Source organism: Balaenoptera acutorostrata, chromosome 16 (assembly GCF_949987535.1).
Source record: "Balaenoptera acutorostrata chromosome 16, mBalAcu1.1, whole genome shotgun sequence".
Classification (NCBI taxonomy): Eukaryota; Metazoa; Chordata; class Mammalia; order Artiodactyla; family Balaenopteridae; genus Balaenoptera; species Balaenoptera acutorostrata.
Genome location: NC_080079.1, coordinates 68,167,237 through 68,184,382, shown reverse-complemented (window position 1 = coordinate 68,184,382; position 17,146 = coordinate 68,167,237). Strand labels below are relative to the sequence as shown.

Sequence of the window (17,146 nt, the reverse complement as noted above, 5' to 3'; positions counted from 1 at the left end):
ACGGGTAGGGTGTTAAGAGGTACAAACTACTACGTATAAAATAAATAAGATACGAGGAGTCTCCCAAGGCAATAGAAATAAAACAAAAATAAACAAATCAGACCTAATCAAACTTACAAGCTTTTGCATAGCAAAGGAAACCATAAAAAAAACAAAAAGACAACCTACAGAATGGGAGAAAATATTTGCAAATGATGTGACCTAAAGGGCTTAATTTCCAAAATATACAAACAGCTCATAGAACTCAACAACAAAAAAACAAACAACCCTTTCCAAAAATGGGCAGAAGACCTAAATAGACATTTCTTCAAAGAAGACATAAAGATGACCAGTAGGCACGTGAAAAGATGGTCAACATCACTAATTATTAGAGAAATATAATCAAATCTACAGTGACGCACCACCTTGCACTGGTCAAAATGACCATCATTAAAAAGTCTACAAATAACAAATGCTGGAGAGGGTATGGAGGAAAGGGAACCCTCCTACACTGTTGGTGGGAATGTAAATTGGTACTGCCACTGTGGAGAACAGTATGGAGGTTTCTCAGAAAACTAAACATTGAATTACCATATGATCCAGCAATCCCATTCCTGGCCATATACCCAGACAAAACTATAATTCAAAAAGATACATGCACCCCAATGTTCACTGCAGCACTATTCACAATAGCCAAGACGTGGAAACAACCTAAATGTCCATCGACAGATGAAGGGATAAAGAAGATGTGGTACATATATACAATGGAATACTCTTCAGCCATTAAAAAGAACGAAATAATGCCATTTGCAGCAAGACAGATGCAACAAGAAATTATCTTACTAAGGGAAGTAAGTCAGAAAGAGAAAGACAAATATCATATGATATCACTTATATGTGGAATCTAAAATATGACACAAATGAACCTATCTACGAAACAGAAACAGACTCACAGACATGGAGAACAGACTTGTGGTTGCCAAGGGGGAGGGAAAGAGGGAGAGGGATGGACTGGGAATTTGGGGTTACTAGGTGCAAACTATTACATTTAGAATGGATAGACAACAAGGTCCTTATGTATAGCACAGGGAACTATATCCAATCTCCTGGGATAAACCATAATGGAAAAGAATATAAAAAAAAGAATGTATATATGTGTATAACTGAGTCACTTTGCTGTACAGTGGAAATTAGCACAACATTGTAAATCAACTGTACTTCAATAAAAAAAAAAGATGCAAGGATATATTGCACAGCACAGAGAAATATAACCATCATTTTATAATAACTTTAAATAGTATATAATCTATAAGAACATTGAACCGCTATGTTGTACACCTGAAACAAATATAATATTATAAATCAAATATACTTCAATAAAAATAAAATAAAAGGTTAGGTATGAACTCTTTAAAAAAATGTTAACTTCCGAATACATATATCGGTTTATACCCATTTCAAACTTCAACTTTTTCAATTACTCTCACTTGCCTATAGGATAAAGTTGAAATGTTGTTAGTGATCCTTTTGAAACAGCCTCAGTTTCATTTAAAGCTTCTCTTCTATTTCCCACCCCCCTTAACACACACCAACAGACCAAGTACAGTTGTTTGCAATCACTTCAGACTGTTTGTTATTTCCATAAAAATCCTTATCTTTCCCTATTTCTATCTTTCTACTTCAGTTGTTCTATCTACCTCAAATCCTTTTCCCCTCCTTCCCTCATAAATATACAGCTTTTTTGTTTTGTTTTGTTTTTTTACCTATTAATCAAGGACCAAATTAGAGTCAAACCACTTTCTGGAGCTTTCTCTTGTTCACTTGCCACATCAGTGGAATTAATTATTCCTTCACCTCTTACCATATGCTTTTGTTCATTCAACTATCATATGGCCTATTACATTATTTTGGCCTATTACATCATTTTTGTATATTTAGGTATATTTTATGTACCTTAATTTTGCACATATTTGAGCATCTTAAAGGAGGCTTTGCATCTCCCAGATGTTCTCAGATGTCTGGTACTGAGAGGATGCTCAACTCACGGCTGGAGTTTTGGACTAACTACACTTTGGTTTCGTTATAAATAAAATATGTAACTTCAGGCTAAATGCTTGCAGATAGACATAAGAATCATTGGAAAATTATTTTAATTAAATGGTCTATTATGAAAATGATTTCAGATTCCTTTATGTTATGAACACATCTTCTTTATCCTAAACCCTGACACTCCAGACCCAGAATACATTCTGCCCATTCACTCCAGAAATGCATTCCATTCATACCTATTTCTTTCTAACCAAATATATTTGTTAAAGGTAATGTTTCATGAACCTGATTTTGGAATGCAAACTTTGAAAAGTGTAGTTTTTTTTTTTTTTAAAGTTTTACTTGATTTTTTATTTATTTATTTATTTTATTTTTTGGCTGTGTTGGGTCTTCGGTTCGTGCGAGGGCTTTCTCCAGTTGCGGCAAGCGGGGGCCACTCTTCATCGCGGTGCGGGGACCGCTCTTCATCGCGGTGCGCGGGCCTTTCTCTATCGCGGCCCCTCCCGTCGCGGGGCACAGGCTCCAGACGCGCAGGCTCAGCAATTGTGGCTCACGGGCCCAGCTGCTCCGTGGCATGTGGGATCTTCCCAGACCAGGGCTCGAACCCGTGTCCCCTGCATTAGCAGGCAGATTCTCAACCACTGCGCCACCAGGGAAGCCCGAAAAGTGTAGTTTTGAATACCAAATTTCTGTAATTTTTAATGGGCTTCCCTGCTTTACAATCAGGTTTATTACTTTTCAAAAGACCTCATAGAAAAATGATGGCTTAGATTAGAACTTCTTCTCAATTTAAAGAAGAAAGAAGACGAGAACTCAGGATCACAGAGAGAATAAAGCAATTGTGCTTTGGCACACACAAGTTAAATGCATTTTAAAAGCTTTCCAGGATCCACCTGCAAGCAGATGGCAGTAAGGCATGTAAAAGGGTGCATGACATGCTCCCTTTCTTCAGATTTATTTTTTCTAATGGAAAATTACGGGTGAAATGATGACAAAATAGCTTTGGATTTGCAATGCTATTCTTCATTTTATATGACAGCTTTTAAATTGTAAATCCTGGATTCTAAATGGCTCATGCTTAATCTATCTGTAAAATATGTAAAGTTCATGAATTTGAATCGTCATATCAAACAGGAAGGGATAAAAACTCAATTTGTACATCTGGAGGAAATTATATTTGGAGGGACAATTAACAGTAATACATTTTAACATAATGTATAGGCCAAACTTCTATCAACATTTTTGAAAGCTTAGCTTCAGGCAACATGAAGAGGTAAATATATAATTGGAAAAGAAAATTCATGTGGATTTAGACCTTGTGAATGATGGTGAGTGTGTGAAATTGAGAAAAGTCAACAGATGACAGGCTTGGGTCTACAAATAAATATATTTTTTACACATTTAAAGTAGTATAATGGGGACTTCCCTGGTGGTGCAGTGGTTAAGAATCCACTTGCCAATGCAGGGGACACGGGTTCGAGCCCTGGTCCGGGAAGATCCCATATGCCGGAGCAACTAAGCCTGTGTGCCACAGCTACTGAGCCTACACTCTAGAGCCCAGAGCCACAACTACTGAGCCCGCGTGCCACAACTACTGAAGCCCACACGCCTAAAGCCCATGCTCTGCAACAAGAGAAGCCATTGCAATGAGAAGCCCACGCACCGCAACAAAGAGTAGCCCCTGTTCGCCGCAACTAGAGAAAGTCCGTGTGCGGCAAAGGGGACCCAACACAGCCAAAAATAAATAAATAAAATAAATGAATTTTAAAAATATAAAGTAGTATAATGTTAAGTGAGAAAATGAAGACTGAGTGTCTAATAATCCAAAATAAAGATACAATATTTTAAAATGTTTATATACGTATAGGCATTCTGTTTGTATATATGCATATATGTAGTCACACACACATTCATATACCCACACACATTTCTGTGTGGATAGACAGTGACTACTTAAAATGCATTTTCCTTTGAAAAATGATAGGGAACCAATATAGCACAGGTTTTGTTGGTTTGCATTACTGTTTTTGCAAAATTTGAATATCAAGGAAACTAATTTTTTATCTCTAATAATTACTTAGACATAATTTCCAAATTATTCACTTTTGATTTTTGGTTTTCAGTTTCATCATAGATTCAAGCCTGTCCACCTGAACAGAAAAGGCAAGACCTTTGAAGGTAAACCCCAGGTCTGATATTTACTAATAGGAACTTGGGGAAGCTATTTAACCTTTCTAAATTTCTTTTTTTTCAAGTTTTAAAGAACATAAAACAAACAACTAAACAATCTATCTGGCATGTTATTGTGAAGATTAAATGAGACAAAATATAGGCAAGAGATAGTCAGTAAGGATTAGTTCCCAGCCATCTACCCCTGATGGTAATTCTTTGCTTTCTTTTTTTTTTTAAGCCAACTGCGCAGATTGCGGGATTTAGTTCCCTGACCAGGGATTGAACCTGGGTCCTTGGCAGTGAAAGTGCAGAGTCTTAACCACTGGACTGCCGAGGAATTCCCTTTGCTTTTGTTTTTGTAACTATGTTCTTTTGAAAAATGTTAGTTCATTGGGGAAAAGACCAAAGTCTGGCTAAAGGGCTCCCAGACTTACACATTTATATGTATGCTATCATTTTAAAAAATTTGTCCTCATGAATATAAGTTCCTAGAATGTTCATGATGTTTCACTTTAACTCAAATTTATAATCTTGGTCCATGTCCTTCTCAAAGTCACTGATAACTGAATCCAATATAGACATCAAATATTATTTTATTACCATACCCACTCTAGAGAAATGATCTACTGTTATTAAAAGATGAGTAGAAAAGGTAGACATTATTTCTACCATGTTCATTTTATAGCAATTTGAAACTCAGGGTCACCAAAGAATTTATGAAGGTCCCTCTAAACCTATTTACATTCTATCATATTCTACTGCTACAATTACATCTGGAGATAACAGTTTTCAAGACCTGAATTTCTATGATATAAAAATGAATAATGAGAAAGCAAATATTAATTAATAGTAATAAAGCAATTATTTCATTGATTTGCAATTACATATGCACTTATTTTTATAAAAAATTATAGGATTCAATTCAGAAAACCATGCTCTAAATTCACATCCATTTCTCATACAAGGGGCTTACAAAACCTGATTCACTCTAAAAATCTCTGAAGTAAATAAAGACAAACTATACTGACTTAACATTTCTTTAAGAAATCTGGCAAGATTTCTTGCTAGTTTAGTTTCATGCAATTTTATATACTCCAGTTGAGTTTTTTCTAACCTACATGGCCCTAAAAGATTTGGTGGGGTAAGGTGGGGTGTAGCTTCTTTGTTTCAAGCATCTTCCACATGTGATGGGATAAGTCTGGGGCAGTACTCACCGCTGACATGATGAGCTCTCCTCCCAGGTTCTGGATCTCAGCTTTAACTTGACTGCAGATTTTCAGCTGGTGAGAGTAGAATTTAATCTGTTCCAGGTAGGCCAACAAGTCCTGTTTGCATGATGGATCTGGGCACTAAACATGCATGAGATAAAAATGGAAATAGCAAAACAAAGAGTAAGTAGATCAGAGCAATTAAATACTGAGATTGCAAGTATCTTATAAGGCACTGACTTTATTTGCATTGAGTCCCATTTCTCCGACCAAGCCCATGTAGATTCTGATATGCTTCCACCATTAGAAGAGTTTCTTCATGTTCCAACCTTAACTACTTTAGCATAGACAGAAGAAGCAGTAAAGGAATTTCCAGACATGAAAAGGTACATGAAATAATTGCCTTTAATTTATGATAAGGTTAGAAGCCTTAGATTTCATTTTTAGGTAAATCTGAAGAAGTATTTAAAATGCAATTATTCCCTTCATTTAAAGTTTCTATTAGAATACTCCTCGAGACCCATAGTTCTGCATTGTCTGTCCTTCGTTATTTATATGGGCATTAAAAACATCTGCAACAAAACATATATTATGTTCTATTACTTTCAGCATTTAATGTTTTTAGCTATTACTGACAAAAGAAATCATTTCCACCTTAGCTAACAGCTGTGGATCTACCTGGAGCCAAGAAAGAGGCAGCATACATGTTTTAGAGATGTATTAACTTTCTTTACGAAAACCAGTTTCCTACATTATGTTAGCTTCTGTAAGGAATTTCCTGGAGTAGAGCTTTGTGCTTAATCATACCATGATAAATATCTGTGGTCAGTGTTTAATGTTTGTGTTCTTTCTCCTATGCAATTAGAATAGATTTTTTTAAATCCCCGATAACTTAATTTCACTTTAAAAACATTCATAAGGATATGGAAATATGAACTGTAACTTGTATGCAAAGATATTCACTGCAGCCTTACTTACACTAGCAAAATTTGGAAATAAATATTCTATAATAGTGAAAAGACTAAATAAGGATACATATCTATATAATGTGATATTATACAGTCTCAAAAATTAATATTTTCAAAGGAAAATGTTTTGGGAAGGTAAAAAAACACAGCATTTAAAATTTCACATACTATCTCAATCAAAGTATGTAAAAAATATGTGTTTATGTTTGTGTTTAAAACATAGCGGGAAATGAATATGTGAAAATGGTAAATAAACATGATATAACTAATATTTTTCACTCTCTTCATATTTTACATATCTTAATATATATTACTTACATTATATTATTTCTATAGTAATAAAAATGTTATTATTTTAAAAGCTTTAATTCTAATAGCCAAAAATGAAAACTGAAAAGTAGGATGAAAGACCTGAAAGTATTCCATGCATTTCTGCTTTTACATAGTAGTTAATAAGCTGGAGTGTTGTTGAAAAATTCCTGAGAATCTTATTCTCTTTTATATTTGCTAAATAGACTAATCTACATAGCTCCAGAATGTGTGGACAAGATGAGAACATGTGACTTTTGAGTAAAATTTAGTCAACAAAGGTAGCAAAGATATAAATTCTTCTGCAGAAATACTATCAACCTGCTAGATAGGCACGGACAGATGACATGACACATGATAACCAGCCAGAGAAACAATCAGATAAGAGGATAGAGAGACCTTGATATTAAGGGCGTTTCTCAAATTTTTAACACAGAAGAAGGGATACTCCCACAAGTCTCATCAGGAGGATTAAACTGTAACTAACTAAGAAGAAAGAGAAGGAGAGGAAGGAAAAAAAAAGGAGAGAGAGAGAGAGAAGGGAAGGGGGGGAGGAGGAAGAAGCAAAAAACAAGTAAAGGAAGGGATTTCTCCAATTTACGCATGAGCAATGAGACGTTTAGAAAGCATCATAATTTTCCCAGGATTGAAGAGCTTATGCTAGAGCCAGTATTTGAATCCATATCTACTTGCTTTTAAATCCATTTTATTTTCAATCGCTGAACTTAGGAGAATTTGGAGTGAATTTTTTTTTTTTAATCACAGATTACCATGGGTTGCATAGTTTCAAGGAAAAAGAGAATTTATGGGAACACTATGGCTATTTTGAAGTGAAGATTGCTTAGATTTTCTTAAAGACAAAAATTAGCTATCTAGAAGTACCTATAATGATGACAGGCAAGTCATCTCATTGTTTTACCACGACAGGAAGTTGATCTTTATTAGGTACTTCTTATGTGTCAGGCACCGTGCCATGTCCTTTACATGCATAATTCTAAGTTAGTATTCATAGTGCCATTTTACTGAGATCTAATTATTGTCATTTTGCATATTTGCAAGCTAAGTTTTGGATAGAATTTATGATTTGCGTAAAGATTTGAATTGAGTTTTCTCTGTTTCATTCACTGCACAATGATCTCTTCTATATGACATTCATTCAAAACATTGCTTTGTCTATCCTGAGTAATGAATGGTCTTATCTATTGTTTGTTCTTATGGATGGACTCAATGATAATCTTTGACACACGCAGTGTTCTATCTGTCATATACTCTCCTAGGTGCTTTACCTATATTAACTCTTTTAATAATCACACAACTTCATGAGGCAAGTTCTATGCCTCCTTCTCTATGCCTCAGTTTCCTCCTTAACAAAGGAGGAAACTGAGGCATAGATAAGTTAATTGACTTGCCCAACTGAGAAATAGTAAAGCTGGTATTCAGACTCACATGATCTGGCTCCAATCCCTACCTCTAAGGTCTAGGAACAATATCAGTCTTCCTGCCAGTTTTATCTTATATATAAACAGTAAATTGCCACTCTGATTTGTAAATTGGTTGCTTAAATTGACACTCTTATCTGTATATTGTAGGTAGGATTAGTGTGAATTTGTTCCTTAAAGACCAGCACCACTATATAACTTCTGATAAAATCAAACTTGCAAATTAATAATTAGATTGTTAACTGATAACCAATGTTGCAATCACCTAAGTTTAAGCAAAACATACAGTCTCTCTCAAGACACTTTCAAGGCCATGCTAGAAGAGTCTAGAATTGTGTTAAGCAAGGAATGAGTCAAATGAGTAGAAAATTTGAAGTTGAACTTTTGAAATTAAAAGTTACTTGACCCAGATTTACCCTTCATTCCCGGAATTGATGAAAATGTTGGTTACACCTAAAGATGGTAGCTTTATAAGTGAAGTATGAAAAACATACTGATTGGTAAATTCCATACTATAAGACTTGTTAAAGCCTTCTTTTCTATTGACATTTGGAAAGTCTTTCTGAGTCACTTTTAGCTGCCCAGAAGCAGAACCAGGAGAATGAATCATTCCCACTTTAAGAATGCTCTTCTACTATTTGCCAAACCTCCGTTATTAAAATCAAATTATGTTTTCCTCACCTTTTATATTTTTACATAAAGCTAATTGAAAAAGTTTGGGACCTAGATTTCTACTGGGTGGGCCAAAACAGTGCCTTCGGTTTTTTAAGTAAAAAATAAAAGACACATTTTTCATTTTCACCAAGAACTTTATTGAACAACGTATTCACCCTTTTGTTCCACTACCTTCTGCCATTTTTCAGGCAACTTCATAATTCCGTCTTCCAAAAACTTTTTATCTTTTTGAGCAAAGAACCGTTCCAGGTACCTTTTACAGTCTTCCAGGGAATTGAAATTTTTTCCATTAAGAGAATTTTGTAAAGACCACAATAAATGGAAATCCGAAGGTGCAATGTCTGGTGAATATGGTGGATGAATCAGAACTTCCCAGCCAAGCTGTAACAGTTTTTACCTGGTCATCAAAGAAACATGTGGTCTTGTGTTATCTTGATGGAAGATTATGCATTTTCTGTTGACTAGCTCTGAATGCTTTTTGTCCAGTGCCACTTTCAGTTGGTCTAATTGGGCGCAGTACCTGTTGGAATTAATCATTGGGTTTTCTGGAAGGAGCTCATAATAGAGCAGCGGTCCCCAACCTTTTTGGCACCAGGGACCAGTTTCATGGAAGACAATTTTTCACGGACGGTGGCGGGGGGGATGGTTCAGGTGGTAATGTGAGCGATGGGGAGCGACAGATGAAGCTTCAATCACTTGTCTGCTGCTTGCCTCCTGCTGTGCGGTCCGGTTCCTAACAGGCCGCAGACCGGTACTGGTCTGCGGCCTGGGGGTTGGGGACCCCTGTAATAGAGGACTCCCTTCCAATCCCACCATATATACAATATCACCTTCTTTGGATGAAGACTGGCCTTTGGTGTGGTTGGTGGTGGTTCATTTCACTTGCCCCACGATCTCTTCTGTTCCACGTTACTGTACAGTATCCACTTTTCATCGCCTGACACAATTCGTTTTAAAAATGGAATGTTTTCATTACATTTCAGTAGAGAATTGCACACAGAAATATGGTCAAGAAGGTTTTTTTCGCTTAACTTATGTGGAACCCAAACATCAAAGCGATTCACATAACCAAACTGGTGCAAATTATTGTCAACACTTGATTTGGATATTTTGAGTATGTTGGCTATCTCCCAAGTGATATAACGTTGATTGTTCTCAGTTATTGTTTTGATTTAACTTCAACTCTACCTGACCGTGGAGCATCGTCCAGAGAGAAATCTCCAGCACAAAACTTCGCAAACCACTTTTGACGCGTTCAATCAGTCACAGCACCTTCTCCATACACTGCACAAATCTTTTTGTGCGTTTCAGTTGGGTTTTTACCTTTCTTGAAATAGTAAAGCATAATATGCTGAAAATGTTGCTTTTTTCTTCCATATTCAATATTAAAATGGCTACACAAAAATTCACCACTTTTGATAAGTCTTTTTTTTAAATGCACACTGATATGACAGCTGTCACCTATGATCTAACAAAATTGTTTCGAATGAAATTAAAGACTACTAAGTGCTACTAGAGCCATCTTAAGGAAAAAACCTTTCGGCCCACCCAATAGAACATTCATGTCCTTTACTTTTTAAAAAATAAAATTTGCACAAAAAAACTTTTAAAGGAATACTGCTAGGGACTTTTAGTCAAATCAAGTGGTAGAATATCATAAAACATTTTGGTTATTATTTCCCAGTTTATTAAGATAGAAGATGTTAACCAGGACACCTGGTTAGCTTTTTAATGCATGGATTTTCTTTTTTTAATTTAAGTTTTATAACCACCAGGACACTCACTACAGACAAGCAGATGGCATGTCAGCCTAAGTGCTTTTGTCACATTAAACCGGCTTTCACTCTTCTAGTAAGGTGCTTCATACTAATACAGAATACATCATTTAGTAATGAGAGGAAAAGTGAAGAACATTTATTACCTTTCAGTTAGAATTTTAAGGGTAAATTAGCAAAGTGAATACTTTTAAAGACCTTTATTCCATAAGTTTAGCTATTTTTTTTGCTCATAATGGAGTTTAAACTTTATTTAAGACACAGTTAAAATGACTTTCGCAATTACAGACAACAAATTCTGCTAAGCTGGCAAAGTTTGTTAAGGGAAAGTTATTAGGTGTCATTGTGAATTTCTAGAGTGGAAATTTCAAGCAATCAGTGATAGCAGAAGCACTCTGTGTCCATGACCTTTCCCTTCCCACAGGGCTCATTTCTCCACCTATACTCCAGCCCAGAGGCTGTCTCATTTCACCTTCCTCAGGGTCACAGATCATCCATGATCCCATCTTTTTCTGTACTTTTAATGTCTTTTTCTATCCTTGAATCTATCAACATAAAGTCCCTCAAACCAAAATCCCTCCCTCAACCCTGTAATCCCATCTTTCTCTCCTCTTGTTCAGGAACATGCTTTCTAAAAATTTTCAATGCCACCCCTATTGGTGTTCTGTGTTTTCATTCTTGGGCATCTTTTCACTCTTACCCTCTTCTTGGATAATAGTATCAATATATGCTGCTCTGGCTTCGTCGATCACTTACAAAATAAACATGACTAAATCTCTATCATCCCACCCAGTCTTCAGAAAATCCATATACATATTGTATTGCCCCAGCTCATCTCACTGTCTTATCAACATTTCACACTCAACACATATAACCCTCCACTGTCTCATATTCCATCTTGCCTATTATAAAACCATTTTTCCTGTTCTATTAACTATCTCAATAAAGAGTGCTTCCTCCCTCTCTCCCACCTATTAAATTTGGTCAGTCATTTATTTGAGATGATTCTACATCCAGAAATCTCAGCATACTTTGAACGTTTTTCTTCTTTGTTATGCCTATCATTGCTGCTCTTTAGCAAACTAAGGTTTCTAAGACACAAAAGAGAAGGGTATCTATGGAAGCATGGTAAAAATACAGTGGGACTCTTTTATGATGTCGTGATGGAGGACGACATTGATTCATATGGTCTAGAGTGGACCTGCTGACTTGTGAGAGTTATATTTGGGAAATTATAGTTTGGTATTTTTCAGTGCATAAATGTTGTTTTACCAGAAATTATATATGTTGTTCAAATTTTGTCACATCTCCTTATTTAGGCTAAAATGGTCTTTTTTAAAAAAAATGTATTTTATTTATTTAATTTATTTTTGGCTGCACAGGGTCTTCATTGCTGCACGCAGGCTTTCTCTAGTTGTGGCGAGTGGGGGCTACTCTTTGTTGCGGTGCGCGTGCTTCTTACTGCGGTGGCTTCTCTTGCTGTGGAGCATGGGCTCTAGGCACGCAGGCTTCAGCAGTTGTGGCATGCAGGCTCAGTAGTTGTGGCACTCGTGCCCTAGAGCACAGGCTCAGTAGTTGTGGTGCACGGGCTTAGTTGCTCCATGGCATGTGGGATCTTCCTGAACGAGGGCTCGAACCCGTGTCCCCTGCATTGGCAGGCGAATTCTTAACCACTGCACCACCAAGGATGTCCCTAAAATGGTCTTTTTTTAAAAAAATTTATTTATTTTGATTGTGCTGGGTCTTAGTTGCAGCGTGAGGTCTCTTAGTTGTGCACGCAGACTCTTAGTTGCGGCATGAAGACTCTTAGTTGCAGCATGCATGCGGGATCTAGTTCCCTGACCAGGGATTGAAGCTGGGCCCCCTGCATTGGGAGCACGGAGTCTTACCCACTGGACCACCAGGGAAGTCCCTAAAATAGTTCTGAGTTTAAGAACTGCTTCAAATTCATTTTTAGTTTCAACTTGGTTTGGACATACAATCGTTGAGAGACTGCTATCAGTGACATATCCTTTGAAAACTAATGCAAATTAAAGACAAAGATATTTTCCATCTTCATCAAAGCTCATTTCCTTTAGTAGGTATAAAGTTCTGGCCCAACCTACTTTTCTGCTTTATCCTGACTTCCATGAGAAATTCTCAGAAGGACTGACTTCCATATGTATTAGATTAAAACTCAAAACACATCATCTCCCTCCCTGAAACCTGAAACATGTCAACTGAAGAGTTACTTGGATTGAAATAAACTTATACAAATGTTTTACCCTGTATAAAGAATATGGATATGGAAAGGATGGTGGAAAGGTTATTCAGACAAATTTTGATTATTTGGAATTTTTGGTTAAAGTCAGCCAGCAACCTGTAAGGAGAAACTTTCTTCATCTTTCGTCTTCCCCTCTTACACCAAATAGCCCCTTCTTCCTAGACCCTAAAACACCTTATTCTGGGTACCTAAGGCTATAGTTTTGCATACATGAAATAAAACTGAATATATAATCACCCTCAAAGCATTTAAGATATTGTTTCAATGGGAAAATGACAAAGACCCAATAAAAAAGAAAAATAGTAAAGCAGCATGCCTTTTAACAGGAAACTCTTACTTCAAGGATGCAAACAGATAAAATATTTTCAGTATTTTATCTATTCCTATTTAATTTCTGAGAACCTGCTATGCATTCATTTTTATAAAGTAGGGGTTCATTAATCTGGAGAACAAATCTAGGTATCAAATTCTCTGTTCAAAATAAATTTCAGACAAAAAATTGTGTCAAAATACAAATATTGTCACAAGATGCATCTAGAAGTTATAGTCTTAAGAGACATGTTAGAATGATACAATTAATGCTTCATAAGTTTCTTTTTAGTGTAGTTTTATTACATTTTTTTTAACTCATAACATCAGCAGGAAACAATACAAATCAGGCTAGCCACCAACAATATTTTGTCAAAATATCAATATAAATTACATTTGGAGATTGTTTTGTTCATAGTTGAGTGCATTGTGTATGATTTGCCTTGTAATTCTTTATCTTGTTTTTTAAATGTCATCTTTCTTAAATTAGTTTTGGCTTTCAATATATTTAACACTGAAAATTCATTTTAATTGTGTCCTGTTATGGTTAGGTGGGAGTACCCAGTCAACAATCTGGATGTCTTTCCTTTGGAAAATTTACAGTGAAGGAGTATTAGGATTCAGACACAACACTCAGGGGTTACAAAGTCCAATTTTGTCCTCTTCTTGCACAAAACACTTTAGCAGATGTTAATTTTATTTTGTTTCCTATTCACCTCTTTTCTATTTGGGGTAGGTTGCTTCTGTGACTAATTGAGATCTTTCAGTGTATTATTCCTACCTTGTAAGGTATTTTCCAGTTCATCTAATTTAGAATACCTGCTAACATGATGATTTACCGTGAAGAGTCAAAGAATAGAAAGAGATGTGTACCAAGAGTCCGAAATCCTAAATTTGTAAGAAGCATACTTCTCCAACTTGTCATTCGTGAGGAAAATGTTTAAGAATTGTGATAACTAACAACATCCTGACCTTCAGGAATATACTGGCTAATGGAGACAGGATTTGTACCAGAGTTCTATAGGACTTAAACAACATGGTCTTGGATGGCATATGAAATCTACCACACCATCTCAAGGTAATTCTAAACCCAAGAGATGTTGAGTGATTGGGACAAGTAAGCTTACATTATGCTTCTGTATGTTACAACAGAAGATTTTCATTCATCTCTTCCTAGCTACCTAATGGTAATGCCAGAGTAGTAAATTGTATGTAGTTATATAAAATAAACATATGTTCAAGAAAGCAAGACAGGGAAGAAGGGTTAAAAAAAAATCCAGGAAGGCAGAACTAGAAGTCTCAATTTGATTTCATTTCATTCTCCCTACATATGAACTTTGACTCTGAAACTTTATAGAATGAAACTAAACTGGCCCAACTATATATATATTTCACAAATCCATGTTGGATAGAATTGAAAATTGATTGATGTTTGACCTTCTGACACTCTAGCCCAAAGCAGACTGGAAAGCATCATAAAAATTATTAAAAGTTTTTTGAGCTATTAGATTGTTCAAAATTAAAAGCAACCAATGTTCTGGCAGAGTTTTTTCATAATATACATTGACACTGTAAAAATTGCCTTGCTTATTTACATTATTCAATTGTATTCCACAACCAATTTCAGTAATTATTTTTGTCTAAATTTTTTATGTTAATCTATCAAAAAGTATCCAAAGCACAATCACAGAGAATCTTCCCAGATAATCACTATAATAAGTGATTCCATTCTGATTCTTCACAACCGTATTTATTCAGATGAAAATTAAATATATCATTTGAAACTACTTTACTATATGAAATGGAAAAGGCCAAAGAGAGTCATCCATAATTCTTCATTAGTCAGTGACTGTTTCTTTAAGCTTCTTTTAAAATGTCAAAGTTATATGGAAGTGAGACAACACTTTTGCTTTCTTCCATGCAATGTGAATAATGTTAAAAACAATAGCATAATTTAATACAGCTATGTTATAGAAGTACCTACTGCAAGGTGACCTAATCTAATTAAAGAAGAATATCAGTCAAGAAGAAAAGGACAACTTCAAAGTGACAGAATTATTTGGACTTCGAAAATTGTGCATTCTAAAATAAACAAGTACACTGCTAAGAATCATTAAGTATTTAAAAAGTTATTAGAACACATAAATTTGTTTAATGTATTATGGTTTCATTTATCCTACTACTATTTTGTCTCATAAAAGTGAATGCAATAAAATTCTAAAACACAGAAAACCATGGGCAGATTTGGGTTTCAGTCATTTATTCATAATAGATTTTGAATTATATTAGAATAGAGTTTGTTTTTAACTGTAAATGCTGGATACTAAAGAGATTAATAAAATGTTTATAATGCTTAATGTAGCAAGAACTTGAAAAAATATATATGACCATATATGTGGATATATATATATATATATTCAAGAATATTTTAAAATATTTGTCTCTGTTATTATTTTTCCTTGTTTATTTCTCTTCCCTTATATCCAAAAATATAATATCTAATAAGAGAAAGTTCCTCAGGTTCCAAGAAAAAGAGGATAAAAAGATAAAATAATAGTAAGTAGCCTAATAAAGTTTCTCTTAAAGTATATGCACAAAAAAGATATGAAGTAGTTTCAGATTCAAAAAGACAAGTGTTTTTTTTTCCCCAAAGATAGATAAATATGTATTATGGAGTTGAATAATGTAAAACCTGCAAAGGAATACTATATCTCCGTTTGAAATAATAATTGAATATCTCAGTACATTAATTAAAGAAACTGACAGATTTCTCAATTAAAGTTAAGCAAAAGGTAACTCTAATAATGTAGCTGCTGCTTAGAAAACTGGAATAGAGACATGAGAAATCTAAAGAAAGGAAACCAAGTATTTAGAGCATCTATAAGGATTAAATACTTCCTACATTTTATATCTTCACTTCAGTATTCTAGTATTCTACTAATTACTATTTGTCTCACAGTTTTACATAGAATGCCAGAACATATTGTTTACACAGAAAACCTAACATACTTTTGAAAAGCACTAATTTTGAAGAGCAAAAATAAGAAATCTGAGATATTAAGAAAAAGAATACTAACATTGGGTATTACAGCCAATTAAAATAATTTGAGTATATCTGAAACTCAAAAAGCTGATATTTAGAATAATTTGAATATATTTGAAGCTCAAAAATCTTAAAAATAATCCAGCCCTAAATAATAATAATAATGATAATAGTAGTAATAATAAAGCACCAAGAAATAAACTTCCTCAGAATAAATTTTCCACTACTTGTGTGTTAATTATGCAAAAAAAAATTAAAAATAATTCAATAATAATTTAGGGAAAAACAATCCAACAGAGTAAAAATTCAACTTTGTTTTAAACAATGTCAAATGACAGAGAGCAATTACCATGAACTTTCATCACATCCATTTGTAAAGAACTCACCTGGTTGGCAATCTGCCGAGCAAGGACGTCCATCCTTGATCCTGATTCTGATATCATTTTGGCTGCATAGATCACATCAGTTGTATGCTTCAGTGGTCCTTTTCCCCTTAAAATAAAAGAATACATGTTTGTTGCAGTGGTTCATGCTAAGATACAAACACACACAAACACACACACACAATATTTGTACCCCAAAGTATAAGCCATTGGTTTTACATACTTCAGTTTTAAACAGGCCATGATTAGATTCCAGTATTAAATGAAAAATTAAAAAAAAAAAGGAAGGCCAATTTTGTTAAGATTCAGGATATTTTGCCAAGAAGATGGACTCCATTTGATCTTCATTCCCATGTATTTTGTACAATAAACCTTAGCCCGGAGATACTTTTGGTGGATGTAGACCCCTGAAGGCAAAGGTATTTTCTTCATTCTGGGTGGAAACATGAGATTTTGGACATTTTATATATTCAACAGTGTACTTTGATTAGCAGGGATGCTGTTAATCCTCCTATTTTTAATTTTTTTTTTTACAGTCTTTTGGTTAACTGTACTTTGTTTTTATCACATTACC

At 34.8% G+C, this 17,146-nt stretch overlaps 1 protein-coding gene across 3 annotated transcripts in view; it reads right to left on the bottom strand.

The window, feature by feature from the left end:
* Positions 1-17,146, bottom strand: part of CTNNA3 (catenin alpha 3) — a 1,789,299-nt gene that overhangs the window by 56,215 nt on the left and 1,715,938 nt on the right. For all 3 annotated transcript variants that reach the window (XM_007167816.2, XM_007167818.2, XM_007167817.2), the window contains 2 exons: positions 16,576-16,681; positions 5,415-5,549 (listed from right to left, as the gene is read on the bottom strand). In XM_007167816.2, the coding sequence (XP_007167878.2) occupies positions 5,415-5,549; positions 16,576-16,681 (241 nt within the window). The remainder of the gene's footprint in view (positions 1-5,414; positions 5,550-16,575; positions 16,682-17,146) is intronic.